The sequence below is a fragment of the Bufo gargarizans genome, chromosome 1 (assembly GCF_014858855.1).
Source record: "Bufo gargarizans isolate SCDJY-AF-19 chromosome 1, ASM1485885v1, whole genome shotgun sequence".
NCBI classification, from domain to species: domain Eukaryota; kingdom Metazoa; phylum Chordata; class Amphibia; order Anura; family Bufonidae; genus Bufo; species Bufo gargarizans.
In genome coordinates, this window is record NC_058080.1 from 320,944,900 (window position 1) to 320,961,547 (window position 16,648).

The 16,648-nt window shown below is 47.9% G+C and overlaps 1 protein-coding gene across 1 annotated transcript in view; it reads right to left on the bottom strand.

The window, feature by feature from the left end:
* Positions 1-884: 884 nt before the first annotated feature.
* The window catches only part of ANKLE1 (ankyrin repeat and LEM domain containing 1), a 128,029-nt gene continuing 112,265 nt past the window's right edge, over positions 885-16,648 (bottom strand). The window contains exon 9 of the mRNA XM_044278567.1: positions 885-1,110. Coding sequence (XP_044134502.1) covers positions 938-1,110 — 173 coding nt within the window. The 3' untranslated portion in view covers positions 885-937. The remainder of the gene's footprint in view (positions 1,111-16,648) is intronic.

Consider the following 16,648-nt stretch of genomic DNA (forward strand, 5'->3'; position numbering starts at 1 on the left):
GGAGTGCGAAAGGCTGCTGATCCGTGGACTATACAGTGGACAAACTGTGTGGCTCTGGTGCTGATCCACGGGGATGTGGGGTGTAGGAACTTTGTTGTTCGGCCATTATCTATCAATCCTACGCAGAGGTCATCAGTTGTTAAGTTCCAGAGACCCCTTTAAGGTCTCGCTACTTGTTCATTCTCTCCCATATATATTCTTTGTTTGGTGGAAGAAAAACCTTATTTAAAGAGGAAAACCTGCCACCAATAGATGAATGAAATAATAATAGTAATAAAAATAATAATAATAATAATAATAATCAGCTGTCTTGAGCAGTGAAGGGCTGGCCCCGCTGCTCAAGGGACTCCTTCATCCTCTTGATTGACAAGGCAAGACATCTCACCTGGTCCTGGCAATTTTGCACCTGTGCTGTTGCATCAAGTAGTGGTGCAAGCACTGATGCAGACTTTTCATGCACCGCTATGATTGTTAGTAACAAACAATTTTTTGTGTCACATAAAATATGTCATGACGGACAAATGAGTGTGATCGGTGACACATTTAGAAGGGTCAGTGATCAGGAATGAGTATTTGTATGAACGCTCATCCCTGATAATTGCCCTGATCCTAGGCCCATGTAAAAGGGCCTTTGGTGTAGGGCCTATATTATGTAAAGGGTTTATGACAGGCATGTCCAAACTGCAGCCCTCCAGCTGTTGCTAAACTACAACTCCCAGCATGCCCTAATAGCTGTAAGCTATCCAGGCATGCTGGGAGTTGTAGTTTAGCAGCAGCTGGAGGGCAGCAGTTTGGACATCCCTGGTTTATGGTATCAATACAATCAGTACTATGCTTTGAGATTTCAGTTGCTGCTAATTAAAAATGATTATGCTGTACTTCTCTCCAGCGTACAAAACGTTGATATAGTTTCACTTCACCAATGGTGTCCCTTGTATCACTGTCCTGAGCGTATGTCTGGTGGCCTCAGCTGTCTCTCTCCTTCAGCCAGGAAAATCTGCATCGCTTTAAAAAGTATGTGCACTCCAAGACGCTGTTGGCGTGTGGATGACCAGTTTTGGGCTTGACCATAGTATATCCCTCTCTTTTGATTGGTTAGCATTTTTAAACCTTTAAAAAAAAAAAAATTAAAATTTAATAAAATAACGGGACACAAATCAGAACTACAATGCAAACATGAAGCATATTGAAGTTTTTCACACTGTTTAAAATAGGTAAATGCAAATCTCTCAAATAATTCTGGAGCATATTTTCTTATAACTGTTGTGCCGTTCCTCTATTACTCTTCCTGAAAATACATAAATAAGTATGTATGTATGTATGTATGCATGCATGCATGAGTAAATTGAAAAGTGTGAGTTAGCATTTTTTCCCCCCTCATCAAATCGGCTATGCCCCTACACAGTCAATACAAAATTTGACAATGCTAACATGTGCAGGAACATATTCCCAATAGTTAACACTCGGTTGTCAATCATCGTCCACCGTCAGGCCAGATTTATCCCTCTTATAGAGCTGGTGCACGCTGTGGGCTTTGGCAGGTCAGCTCTCTAATAGAACTGAATGCCATCACAGTAGTGGCAGGAGTTTTAAAGAGTACCATGAAATGCAATGCAATCTGCAAGAAGAATGTTATGGAGGAGAAGTGACTATATGTAACACTTACACAGAGAATGCTATCAATTACATTTAACATGTCCCCTGTGTACAACTAGCAGTGATCGACAGCTATCTATGTATAGACACTTACACAGAGAATGCTATCAATTACATTTAACATGTCCCCTGTGTACAACTAGCAGTGATCGACAGCTATCTATGTATAGACACTTACACAGAGAATGCTATCAATAACTGATAATACCGCCCCTGTGTACAACTATCAGTGACTGACCGCTATCTATGTATACACACTTACACAGAGAATGCTATCAATCACTGATAACAGCTCCCCCGTGTACAACTGAGATCAGAAATTTAGATTTAAAATGAATAAATTCCAGGTTTTACGAAATCTGCACAGCTGCCCCTGCTCTGTATCCTGCAGATCACACTGCAGTTTGGGTGACGAGTTTTCTTTAAGTTTACATTTCCTCGATTCACTCCTTCGATCGAATCCCTCCATCTACTTCCTCAAATTCCTTCATTTACTCCCTTGATAATTTTTCGAGATTTTCTCGATATTTTGGAGTTGTCGAGAATAATCCATCATGTATAAAAGTCTCTCGAGGAATGAGGGTATACGATTGTTTTATATCGAGGACCTTTTATGAGATGACTATGCGATTATTCCCTCATATACCCTACAAGATGTGTGTGTTAGAAGTTATGGACACTGGTATCGCATGCGTTTTCATATGATATGACCTTGAGCAGATATTGTTGCGTGATTGGCGCTATATTCATAGATTCCGAATATATATTTATAATTTTAACAATAGTATAATTTTATTAAGGTAAAGATTTTATGTGGTATTATATATGACAGACGTAGGATTATAGCTATGTCCATATATATTTTATATATAGGCTTTTTTGTTTTGTTTTAAAGTTAGTGAATAGTTACATTTATTTAGGCATTCCACTCCATCCTGGAGTTACAACATTGCTTAGGAAAGTGGAGCATTATAGGAACACCAGCCCCTTTAAAAGAACATGGAAGTGCTCACTCAGTGGGCCACTGAGGAAGAGGTACAGCACCTCGAAACGCGTCTGGCGTAAGGAGAGAGCGTATGTCTCAGCAATTAAGGAGAGACAATATCACTTAAGAAAAATCTAAAGAATTGAAAAATTTGAGAAAGACGGAAAACAACATTGCTTACCGGTAATCTTTTTTCTCTATACCCATGACGGCACCCTGTGCCGTCATGGGTTGTTTTCCCCTCACCGATTACGGCACCCTGTGCGAGATAAACTATAAGTAGAACCTGGGGGGGGGGGGCACAGCCTGAAGAACTTTTTCCCCAAAAAAGGCATCAGAATGGAGCTGCAATCTGTAATGTTTGAGAAAGGTATGGGGGGGGGGGGGGGGGGAGCTCCAGGTAGCCGCCCTGCAAATCTGAGCTAAAGACACATCAGCTCTTTCAGCCCACGAAGTAGACACTGCCCTAGTAGAATGGGCCCGAAACCTGAAGGAGGGGGGGGGGGGGGGGGGGGGGGAGACCCAAGGAAATATAAGCCCTAGCTATGGCCTTCTTCACCCATCTAGCAATAACCCTGCAGGATGCTTTTTTTCCCCCTATTCCCTCCTAAATACTGGACCAGAAGGTTCTAGTCTTTTCTCCAAGGAGCCGTAACATCTAGATAAACCAACAAGCATCTCTTAACATCCAGGCAATGAAACCTTTCTTCCGTGCTATTGGAGGGGTTAGGAAAAAAGGAAGGTAACACAATGTCCTGGCTCCTGTGAAAATCAGAGACAACCTTGGGAAGGAAAGAAGGCAGGGGCCTGATAACTATTTGGTTATCCTGGATGACAGTATAAGGTGGATATGCAGAGAAGGCCTGGATCTCCGAGATCCTCCTAGCAGAGGTAATAGCCAGGAGGAAAGCCATTTTAATAGACAAGATGACAATTGGGATCTCCAATAAGGGCTCAAAGGATTTATCGGTTAGGGCCGTCAATACCTTGTTCAGGTCCCAAGGAGGGGAAAGAGGTCTTACAGAAGGACGGATTCTGGCAGCGGCAGAAAGGAAACGTTTGACCCACGGGTGAATTGCTAATTGGAAGTCAAAAAAGTAGCTCAAAGCCGACACCTGTACTTTTAAGGTGGAGGCCTTAAGTCACTTGTCTAAACCTGCTTGTAAAAAGTCTAAAACCTTGGGGATTTCTGGAGGACTAAACGGATCAGGGCTAGAACCTAGAAAGGAAGAAAAGACATTCCAAACCCTATTATACTTCCTGGCTGTTGTCGTTTTTTTTTACTGCCTAGAAGGGCGGAAACAACTTTGCTAGAAAGTCCTCTCCTCAACCAGATATCCCTGTCAATCTCCATACTGCCAATTGAAGAATCCCCGGATTGTGATGCCATACGGGCCCCTGGGTAAGGAGATCCTCCCTTGGAGGGATCACCCAGGGGGGCTTCTGGCTAGACTTATGAGGGTGGAGTACCAGACTCCCTTGGGCCACTTTGGGGCTACCATGATTATGGTGGCTCCTTCCCTCTGTACTTTCTTCAGTACCTGTGGAATTAGGGAAATAGGTGGGAAGGCATAGCCGAGTTCCTGGCTCTAATCCTGAGCCAGACTGTCTACCGCTGTAGGATTCTCTGTGTAGTTTAGGGAGAAGAATCTCTCTGTCTTCCTGTTTTTTCGAGTGGCAAAGAGGTCTATAGTTGGGGTCCCAAACTTTTTCACAATTTGGGAAAAAAATCTCCTCGTTCAGACTCTGCCTGACTGAGTTCTACTCGGCTTAGAAAGTCGGCCACAGTGTTCTCTTTCCCCTTCAGATGTATTGCGGACAAGACCAGGTTTCTGTCTTCTGCTATTTTGAAAATCTCCTGGCAGAGGAAGATTAGGGATGGTACCTTTGTTCCGCCCTGATGATTTATATAGGCCACTGTTGTTGAATTGTCCGAGTAAAAGACCAACTTTCTGTTCGAGACATCTGGAACTGCCACCTTTAGGACTCTTTCTACTGCTTTGAGCTCCTTGTAATTTGACGTGCAGGCCCGGGTTCTTAAATCCCATCTTCCCTGACAGTATTTTCCATCTGAGCTCCCCAACCCCACGGACTGGCGTCTGTCGTTATCAGTATGGGCTCTATGAAGGACCAAGGCATTCCTGCCGAAAGGTTCTTCTCGGACGTCCACCACAGGAGAGAATACCTTGCTCTGGAGGAGAGATGACATTTTTCCTCTAGTGTTTGTGGGAGACCATTCCAATTCTTTAAGATATCCGACTGCAACGGTCTTGTGTGGATCTGCGCAAATGGTACGGCGGGAATTGTAGCCGTCAGGTGCCCAGTACCAAGGACCGGAAAAGGATCCAAACATGTTCTATTGTTGAAAGCACTTTCTTCTGAGGGAGGAATGTCTTCTGAGCTGTGGAATCTAGCTGCATTCCTAAAAAGGTGCAAATTTGAGAAGGGGTTAGACAAGACTTCTCCCGATTCATCTTCCACCCCAGATCCTTCAACAGAGAGCACACCAGGACAAGCTCTGTCTGTAACTGCTCCCTTGTCTGGGCTACGAACAAAAAATCGTCCAGATAGGGTACTAATACTACCCCAGACAATCAAAGGAATGCCACCATCTCCGACACAACCTTGGTGAAAATTCTCGGGGCTCGAGAGACCCCAAACGGGAGGGCCCTGTATTGCAGGTGCAGAAGTTGGCCCCTTACTTGAAGAGCCGTTCTTAAATACTTTTGGGAAGAAGAGTGAATTGGGATGTGATAATAGGCATCCTCTAGGTCTATACTTGCCATCCAGCAATCTTTGTATAACAGGTCTATAGTTGTCTTTATAGTTTCCATCCGGAACTTCTTGTATCTCAAGAACTTGTTCAGACGCTTCAGGTTCAGAATCTTCCGAAAGGACCCGTTGGTTTTTTTTTTATTAAAAAGAGTGGAGAGTAAAACCCCTTGCCCTCCTCCTTCTTTGGAACTTGGCAAACAACGCCTTTGTCCAATAATAACTGAACCTCTGCCTCTAAGACAGTGGACTTTAGAGGATCTTTCGGAGTTGAAGTGCGGATGAAAAAAACTTGGGGATAGGAGCGGAACTCTAACCTGAATCCCTCTGCTATCCCTCCCAAAACCCACTTGTTTTGGGTGGCGTTCGACCAAGGCGGGAGAAAAGCAGATAGTCTTCCCCCAACCTGGAGATTGGCGTCATTGCTTGTCCTTTGGTTTATTATCCTGGGATTTAAAAAGGAAACCTATCCCTCTCTTTCCCATCGTATGGCTAGCCCCTCTGTCTTCTAAAACCCTGCTGGGGTTTATGAAAAAAGGGATTCTTCTGAGGGACAGGAAATCCTCTTTTCTTGTCGGATGCCTTCTCCAAGATGTCATCTAGAGAGGACCCAAACAACCTATCGCCCTCACACGGAAGGACACAGAGTCTGGCCTTAGACCCGTGGTCACCCTTCCATGATCTAAGCCAAATGGCTCTTCTTGCCGCATTAGTCATGGCTGAGGATTTGGCGGCAAAGCGCATAACATCCGTAGATGCATCAGTTAAAAAATCCACCGCTTTTGCGAAGGTGGGAAGAGAAGCTAAGATTTCTTCTCTAGGATTTTTCTCTAAGTTGTGCCTCTAGCTGTTCAATCCATAGTCTCAGGGACCGGGATACCCAAGTGGCTGCAACTGCGGGTCTAATACAAGTAGCAGAAGTTTCCCACGCCCGTTTTAGATATATGTCTGCTTTTTATAACGGGTCCGAAAGACAACCCAGATCATCAAAGGGGAGGGCAGATCTCTTTGCTATCTTAGCGACTGGAGCATCTATCGTAGGGGTCCTATCCCAGCTGGAGGAGACTTTTTCCTCATAAGGATATTTCCTTTTCACCGAGGAGGGTAAGAAGAATTTCCTGTCAGGATTTTTCCACTCTTAATAATCGCCTGCATGTTTTCATGGATAGGAAAAACCCTATGCTTTTTAGGGCCTAATGCCTGGAAGGCCTGGTCCGCAACTGATCTGGTCTGCTTAATGTCTTCCAACTGCATAGTTGCTCTGACCGCTTTTAGTAACGGCTGCGTATCCTCAGGGGAAAAGAAGGATCTTCCTGAATAATCTTCGTCCGAGGAGTCCGAATTACTAGCAAACAACTGTCCGGATTCTCAGTCATCGTCGGATGAGTCCATCTCTATACTGTCGTACTCTGTGTCTCTCCCTGGTTTATCTAGGGACCTGGCACGACTTTTACTGAATGCCTTGAAGGATGCCTTGATTATAGACTTCATGGATCTAGTAAGGGTCTGGGATTGCTCCTCTACCAGTTTATCTATACACGCTGAGCATAACGATTTCTGATAAGATGCAGATAGGGACGTTTTACATTCCGCACACTCTGTGTTTTGTCTTGGAAGACGACTTTTTAGGTGGCTTAGGGATCTAAAATCAATCATATGAAACACCACATTAGTAAATAAAAGGAAAGCTCTCACCCATAATGAAAGTTTTTCCTTTTCCCCGTCGTCAGGACCAGTACCGGACTTGCAGGCCTCAAGGGTTCCTGGGGTTCAGCGCGTCCATCTGTAGGCTCCGACATGCTTGTGAGCAGGATCACTACACCAGCACATCCAAAAATGTGCCCCCGCTGGCTGCCTGAACTTGCCGCCGCATTTATAGTTTAAAGGACGCGCCCTGGCACTCTACTTCCGGATCCTGCACGTCGGGAGAAGCCCCCCCGATGTCATCTCTGAAAGACGGCCCCGCGCATGCGCATATGCGCACGGACGCCATCTTGGAATTGAGTAGAGCGTGGGGAGCCGTCTGAACACGGCCACAGCGGCTCCCCGCAGGACCGGAGAGAGTGCAGGCGCAGGCAGACTTGTGGGGAGCGGCTTCCGGCACGGCCACAGAACTACCGCTCCCCAGGGATAGGTCTTCCTACAGCTCTAGCCACAGACCTCCCCCAGCTCTGGTGCTTATTTTGAGGTATGTCTTCTGCAGCGAGCAGCGCTGCTTCTCAGGATCTCCCATCCGGAGGACAGGAAACCTGAACTGGTGTTAGGTGGAGGTGTGTCCTTTTTATCTTCTCAGGTTTCCTGTCCTGATGGGAGGTCCTGAGTCGCACAGGGTGCAGTCATGGGTGAGGGGAAAATTTAAAGACATTCGATCTGGAAAATCGTCACTTACCAGTGACGTCATTTTAGCTCCATTCGATCTTTGGAGCAACCAGGTCACGTGGGACGCCGCTGGTGTGCGGCCGCCTGGAACCAGCGCTGCTACAACGCAGTGAAGAAGGGTAAGACCCAGCTCCTATTTAGGAGTGCTGCCGTTTATTTTGTGCACTTGCTGGCACAGCTGCTGTAGCAGCCTCTAAGGTACCAGTGACTGTTTATGCATTTGATTCAAGTATGTACTGGATTGCACCTGGACTTTGAATGTAATGATGATCATTTGACCCCCCCATATCGGCGATCGCAGAAAACCGCAGGTCAATTCAGACCTGCGGTTTTCTGCGTTTCCGGTCCATTCGGGTGTCCTGTGACCCGATGAACTGGAAAAAGACTGCGATCGGTGGCGTAATTATACACCACCAATCGCAGTACGAAGATTTGGAGAGGCGGTGCTGGCCCTGGTGCTGATTGGTGCAGGGGAGAGAGGCGCGAGATTCAAACTTCCTGCGCTCCTCTCTCCCCTCCTCTTCCTGTTCTCCACGAGCACCCGGCAGCATCGTCCAGCACCAGCTCCAGCTCCTGTGTCCCCCTAATCGCCATCCATCACCCTCCTGCACCCATCGCCACCCAGCTAGGTTAGGGTCAGTGAGGGAGAGGCACCGTTAGGCAGGGAAAGAAGGGAAAAGTTTAGGGGAAAAAAAAGAAAGCACTTTTATTCCAAACTTTCTTTGATCCATCTATCAGACCCCCGCCCCTCCCCCTGCCACTTCACCACCAGCCCCCTTACCACCACTTTTTTTTTTTCTGCGTGCACTGACTGGTCGGCACTTTTTAGCATCCGTCCACTGTTAGCGCCCCACCACCCCACCGCTGATCAGCGTAGTACCGCTGATCAGCAAGTTTGAACTTTTTTTTCCCTAACACTTGCCCTTTTTTTCTTGCCTTTTTTAGTACGCGAACACCCGTTGCCCACACACACACGCACATATAATAAAGTTTGTAACACACGCACACACACCCATGGCCCGCCGGGTGTTCTCGGCCAAGGAGGCATATGCCCAGATTGCCTCCGACTCTGAGAGTCCCAGTGAGGATGAGGATGACACCACATTCCTTTCATCATCCGCATCCTCCTCATCATCATCGGATGACGATGAGCCACCAAGGCGGCGGAGCCGCCGCCAGGCGGAGCCAGGAACCCCACATGCTAGGGATCCTGTGGCCCACCCTAGTACGAGCCGCCCTGGGGTTCGTACTGGTTTCCCGGCCCACCAAATAAGTTCACCGGAGCCCCCTGCCGATTAACTTAGCTGGTGTCCCCCAGTGGACTTTGAGCCTGAGATTCCGGATTTTGCTGGGGTTTACTGAAATTGACTATTTTAGTTTTTTTATTTCAGTAACCCACTGGTGAATCTGATGGTGGAGCAGACGAATCTGTACGCCCAACAGTTCGTCGCTCAAAACCCAGGCTCATTTTTGGCTGGACGCCGGTCAGTGCAGCCGAGATGAGGACATTTTGGGGCCTCGTGCTGCACATGGGTCTAGTCCCAAAACCCAGTGTCAGGCAATACTGGAGTGGGGACGTCCTATACCAGACCCCACTGTACAGTATGGTCATGAAACGTCCCCGGTTTGAAGCCAACCGGAAATGTCTGCATTATTCCGATAATGCAGCATGTCCACCCCGAGGTGATCCTGCCTATGACCGGCTGTATAAGATACGGACGGTCATCGATCACTTTGGGGCCAAATTTCAGCAGGCCTACGTACCTGGAAGGGAGGTCGCGGTTGATGAGTCTCTCGTTGCGTTCAAGGGGAGACTTAGTTTCCGCCAATATATTCCCACAAAGCGGGCGAGGTATGGCGTGAAGCTATACAAAATTTGTGAGTGTACCTCAGGGTACACTTACAAATTTCGTGTGCACGAGGGGCGAGATTCGCGTATTCAAGCCCCAGAATGTCCCCCCACTCTGGGTGTTAGCGGGAAACTCGTGTGGGACCTTATGTACCCACTGCTGGATAACGGTTACCACTTGTACGTGGATAACTTTTATACCAGCATTCCCTTGTTCAGGTCCCTTGCCGCCAGATCCACGTTCGCTTGTGGGACCGTGCGGAAAAATCAATGCGGCCTCCCTGCCTACCCCCTCCAGGTACCTATCCCCAGGGGTGAGACCCGTGCACTTACCAGTGGAAACCTGTTGCTGGTCAGGTATAAAGAAAAGAGGGATGTCCTTATGCTGTCCACAATCCACGGTAACAGCACCACCCCAGTCTCTGTGCGAGGTACCACGGCAACGGTCCTCAAGCCCGATTGTATCGTTGACTACAATCGGTATATGGGAGGAGTTGATCTCTCTGATCAAGTCCTCAAGCCATATAACGCCATGCGCAAAACCCGGGCATGGTACAAAAAAGTTGCGGTCTATTTGGTACAGGTTGCCATGTACAACTCTTTTGTACTATCCCGAAGCGCTGGCAGCACAGGGACATTCCTCCAGTTCTACGAGGCAGTCCTCAAGGCCCTGATCTTTTCGGACCGGGAAAGAGCAGGCCGGAGTACCTCGGGAATTGGAGGTGCCCGGATCCTCCCTGGCCAACACTTTCCAGGTGTGGTTCCCCATACTGGAAAGAAGGGACGAACCCCAAAAAAGTGCAGAGTGTGTCGCAGGAGGGGGATACGGAAGGACACCACCACTCAGTGAGACACGTGCCCCGATCATCCGGGCCTCTGAGTTATCGATTGCTTCAGGGAGTATCACACTTCCATGGAGTACTACATTTTTATAATCCCCAACAGTCCACTAGAGAACATAAAAAAACTATGGCTCTCAGCCTTTGGAGACACGAAAACAATTTTTTTTTCCCCCCAAAAATATTAGTTTTAGTGCAGGCATCCTCAAACTGCGGCCCTCCAGATGTTGTAAAACTATAACTCCCAGCATGCCCAGACAACCTACAGCCATTAGCCATTATCAAGTGACGCCGCAGGTAACGCGACTACATCACGCGATCGGACGCCATAGGTCACATGATATCACCACGTGATCGGAGCAAACCGACCCAGAGTTGCAAACAAGCCGCACCCCCCAAACACATGCGTGCCAAAGTGGGGGCAGTTAAGTATATAGTCAGGGGGCGGGCTGTGTCTGTAGCCATCTAGATGCCACAGGCTAGCGAGCCGGGCGTCATGGGTGGCAGTTGGGGCATGTAGTATAACAAAGCCCCTAATAACTAAATTAAAATAATCATGATGCAGAGCTATTAATAGCTGGCTAGGAAGACACCAGCCTCAATCAGAAAACTAGTTGGCTGGAATGCATTATGAGGACCAGATCAACAAAGAAAGGGGGGGGGGGGGGGAGAGAGGAGAAAACTAGCAATACATATGTAGAAAAAAGGAGACTCAAATATAACTAAAATTAAATTGTTCTTTCAAGCCTAATGGAGCATATGTTTTCAAATAGTAAATCCAACGAAGCTTGCGTTGGAGAATGGCACGGTCCCAATCCCCCCCACGTCATGGTGGGAAAACACGATCTATGCCCATTACTGTTATGCAGGCTTTCCCATTATGATAACTGTGAATGTGATTGGCCACAGGTGTATCTTTGGCCTTAGAAATGTCACTTAAATGTACGCTGACTTCTACAGAGCTCATGGTTTTGCCCACATACCCCTTGCCTTATTCGCAAGTCAGGAGATATATCACCCCACGGGTGCGACAATTGATAAAATGATGAATAGAATATTCCTTGCCGGTGACAGTGCTGCGAAACGTCTTCCTGGTACACAAATGAGTGCAGGCAATGCAGCCACTACACCTATAGCAACCCTAGACATTAGATTTTAGACATGTAGGATCAGTCGGGGTGGGCGGAATAAATTCACTGGAGACTAACCTGTCGCGGAGACTCCGCCCACGACAGTAAGTGAGGTGTGGGTATTCTCCCACCACCTCTCTCAAGTCAGGATCCAGTAAAAGAATTCCCCAATTTTTCCGAAAGATCTCGCGAATCTCACCTGCAGCCCTATCAAATGTAGTAATTGGGCGAATTTCCTTAGTTGTCTGCACTTGATTGGATTTAGGAGTAAGGAGAGTCATTCTATTCTCATGAAGTGCCGATCTAAAGGCTCTCCTCAAGACTTTCCTGAGCCGGAGGTACTGTCCCTTAGGGATACCTCGCTTAAGCGGGAGAGGGTGGCTACTCTCCCACCTAAGAAAAGTATTGGTGGATGTAGGTTTTCTATAAATGGACGTTTCGAGCTCACAGTCATCTGTTCTTGAAACAAGGACATCCAGGAACGGCAACCGTTTACAGTCTGCCTCACAGGTGAAATACAAACCAATATTGTTATCATTGAACGAATCCGCGTTACCGTTCTATATGATGATGATGATGATGTCATCAATGTACCGCACCCACTGCCCCACCTGGTCCATAAGTGTAGATTGTTCGTCTCTAAAGACCAAAGTCTCCTCCCACCAGGCCAGGAACAGGTTAGCATACGACGGGGCACAAGAACTCCTCATCGCCGTGCCCCATAGCTGGTGGTAGACCCTGCCGTTAAAAGAAAACATTACAGGTCAGCGTGAATTCTAATAAGGAGAGAACAAAAAGGCTGTGGGCTCGGTATTGACATCCACGGGTACTCAAAAAGTGTTCAACTGCTCTGATGCCCAAGGAATGTGGAATACTGGAGTACAATGCATCAACATGAAAGCTAGCTAACATACTTCCATCATCAATGTGAATCCCTTCTTGCTGTTTTAACAAATGCGTGGTATCTCGAGTATATGAGGGGAGTGCGGCAACAACCCGATGAACGTAAATCCCTTCATTCTGGCAGAGGTTCCCTACTCCAGACACAATGGGACGCCCCTTGAGTGGGTGCGTCCTCTTATGTAGTTTTGGAAGACAGTAGAAGGTTGCTATACGCTGATGGCTGGGTAACAAAAACTTATATTCATCGTCTGTAATAATCCGTGACAGTCTAGCATCATCCAGAATAATCTTAAATTGCATTCTATACTCTTCAGAGGGATCACGAAAGTCTTATGGGGCAAATACTAATGAGCCCTTCCACTGTGGAAGCCCTCATTAGTACCGGAGGACTGGAAAGCGGTGAGGGCTTTGTACTCACCGCTTCCTGGTACTCGTCAGTCGGCTGTGCAGCGGATGCGCCCAGCGTGAGGGAGCTCTGTGACCTCACACTGTGCGCATCAGTTCACAGCACAGCCGACAGCAGGAGGAAGATCGCGGGTGGAGAAGAGCGGCGGCATCCAAGAGCAGGAATGGTAAGTGTTTTTTTTTTATTTTATAAAACTTGACGCTAAACTGAGACCATGGGGGTGAGGAGAGGCATCATGGATGATAATGGGGGCATAGCTCTTATCTGAGGTCTGATTGGGGGGTCATTTACATTGGGGTCTACGCTGACGTCTGATCTGAGGTCTTATGAACATTGGGGGTCTGATTGGTGTATTGAAATTTTTTCTCTTATTGTCCTCCTCTAAAACCTAGGTGCGTCTTACTGGCCGATGCGTTTTATAGGGCAAAAAATATAAATATATAAATTATATTACACACATATACATACATACATACATATACACTCCCCTAAAGAATTATTAGGAACACCTGTTCTATTTCTCATTAATGCGATTATCTAGTCAACCAATCACATGGCAGTTGCGTCAATGCATGTAGGGTCCTGGTCCTGGTCAAGACAATCTTCTGAACACCAAACTGAATGTCAGAATGGGAAAAAAAGGTGATTTAAGCAATTTTGAGGGTGGCATGGTTGTTGATGCCAGACGGGCCGGTCTGAGTATTTCACAATCTGCTCAGTTACTGGGATTTTCTCACACAACCATTTCTACGGTTTACAAAGAATGGTGTGAAAAGGGAAAAACATCCAGTATGCGGCAGTCCTGTGGGTGAAAATGCCTTGTTGATGCTAGAGGTCAGAGGAGAATGAGCTCGTTACAACAGAGGTATGCAGCAAAGCATTTGTGAAGCCACAACACGCACAACCTTGAGGCGGATAGGCTACAACAGCAGAAGACCCCACCGGGTACCACTCATCTCCACTACAAATAGGAAAGAGGCTACAATTTGCACAAGCTCACCAAAATTGGACTGTTGAAGACTGGAAAAATGTTGCCTGGTCTGAGAAGTCTCGATTTCTGTTGAGACCTTCAAATGGTAGAGTCCGAATTTGGCGTAAACAGAATGAGAACATGTATCCATCATGCCTTGTTACCACTGTGCAGGCTGGTGGTGGTGGTGTAATGGTGTGGGGGATGTTTTCTGGAAACACTTTAGGCCCCTTAGTGCCAATTGGCCATCGTTTAAACGCCATGGGCTACCTGAGCATTGATTCTGACCATGTCCATTACTTCATAACTACCATGTACCCATCCTCTGATGGCTACTTCCAGCAGGATAATGCACCATGTCACAAAGCTCGAATCATTTCAAATTGGTTTTTTGTACATGACAATGAGTTCACTGTACTAAAATGGCCCCCACAGTCACCAGATCTCAACCCAATAGAGCATCTTTGGGATGTGGTGGAACGGGAGCTTCGTGCCCTGGATGTGCATCCCTCAAATCTCCATCAACCGCAAGATGCTATCCTATCAATATGGGCCAACGTTTCTAAAGAATGCTAGCACCTTGTTGAATCAATACCACATAGAATTAAGGCAGTTCTGAAGGCAAAAAGAACTGTCTTATTAGTATGGTGTTCCAAATAATTCTTTAGGTGAGTGTATATACAGTACAGACCAAAAGTTTGGACACACCTTCTCATTCAAAGAGTTTTCTTTATTTTCATGACTATGAAAATTGTAGATTCGTGGGGCGTGGCCTGAGCATGCAGCAGTAAGCACGCACGTTACAGAGCTCCCGGACCCTGGGCCCTTATAACAGCGATATTGAGCAACGAATTTGCTGCTACTGGCCTGGAAATCATGGTCAGACGTTCGGGCCGCCGTGGGTCAACTTTTATGTCCTCGGATCCTAACATTGAGAGATATTTTACGGCCACGCCGACTCCCGCGCCAGTTCCCGCCAAGATGGCGCTGATGGAGGAAGGAACAGCGCTACAGTCCTCTCCCTTGTTGCCGGGAGATGGCGGTTCCTTGCTGATACAAGCGGACCCCTCGCCACCGCTCTCACCGTCCTCGGACTGGCCAGCTGTCTCTCCCACGCCCGTGAACCATACATACGGGCCGGGCAGGAAGTCATATGTCCAAGCAGCCTCATGGCCTAAGATGGCGACGGATGATCCAAGAGAGATGGAGGTGCATGTATTGCCGGTAGGCTCACCGGAACTTATCACACAAGCTCCACAGCAGAGGGTCCACTTACCTCCCGCCGCGTCTGGAGACGATCCTTATATGCCGCCTCCTGCACCTGCTCCCGGACTTAAGGACTCTGGCGGGACCTCCGTTCTAACTCCGGTGAGTGCGATATGTCGTGACTTCACGCCTGGGCTGCCAGTGAAGGCCTTACCGGCCCAAAAGTACCCTGTCGGTCACCCAGGAACTCCTGTCCCACAGACGGGGGAACCCACTACCATGCTAGGGGCCCCGTTACATGCTCCTGATTTGCAGGCCCCAAGTGGTGCGCAGACAGTGTTTGGAGGTGGCAGGCATGCCCAGGCTCAATCGCCTGACCCCCCCTCTACTCCGGCTATTTTCCACCCGTCAGCTGCTCCTGATTCATCGGGGGAATCGTCATCTGCCTCATCTTTTCAGGGCAAACCTGCTAAACGTCCTAAACTGAGGGACATTTGGTCATTGCTGAGCGCACTCCCAACTAAGGCAGACCTTGAGGTGATAATACAGAGGGTCGAGGCCAAACATGCTCAGGCTATTGCTGAGGTCAAGGGGGACTTATCATCTATCTCCGCCAAAGTGACTTTGCAAGCTCAGATATCGTCGGAACTACATGCCCGCCTATCTAATGTGGAAAAGATGGTCTCATCACAACAGGTTTTAAACAGACACCTGTTGCTGCAGATGGATGACCATGAAAACAGAGGCAGGCGTAATAATATTAAAATCCGCGGGATCCCGGAGGAGGTCCCGTCTGCTGATTTGAGGAAGGTGGTGTCAGCGGTGTTTAACTCGCTTCTGGACAAACCGGAGGAATCGGTGATTGAACTTGACAGGGTTCATAGGGTTCTGGGCCCTAGACGTTCTGAGAACTCCGCTCCTCGTGACGTCCTGTGCAGAGTTCACTTCTTCAGGGAGAAGGAGGACCTTTTGCAACGGGCCTGGAGACAGGGTCCTATCCCTTTCAGAGGATGCCAGATCCAACTTCTGCCTGACGTGTCAAGGAGAACTTTGTTTATGAGACGTACACTCAAACCCCTTCTGCAGATTGTCATAGATGCAGGGGCCACGTACCGCTGGGGCCACCCCTTTCACCTAATCATCCGCAAGAATGGTGTCTCCTTTGCTCTACACTCCCCAGACAAGGCGGGGGAGCTCAGTCAGTTCCTGGACTGCCCTCTCATCTCCCTACCGGACTGGCTAGATGTTCCAGTTCTTTCAACCCCGGCGGGGGGGGCCTCCCTCGCGTCTGCCTGATGGTCCCAGTCATGCTCGTCCTTCAGTCCCACACTCACCGGGATAGTGGACTTCTTCGGTTCAAATAGCTCTAGTTTGTAGGGGCTGATTATAACCCCTGCTCTTCGATCACAATACCTGCTGTGGTGCCAGTGTGGGGGGCGGGAAGCTGCCTAGACGTTTTTTGCCGTTTGTACCCTGTAATTCTGGGGCGGCGCCCCGCTCCTTGTACCCCCTCCTGTACTCAGTATTGTTGTTGCTTTAATTGCTGGGCCGGG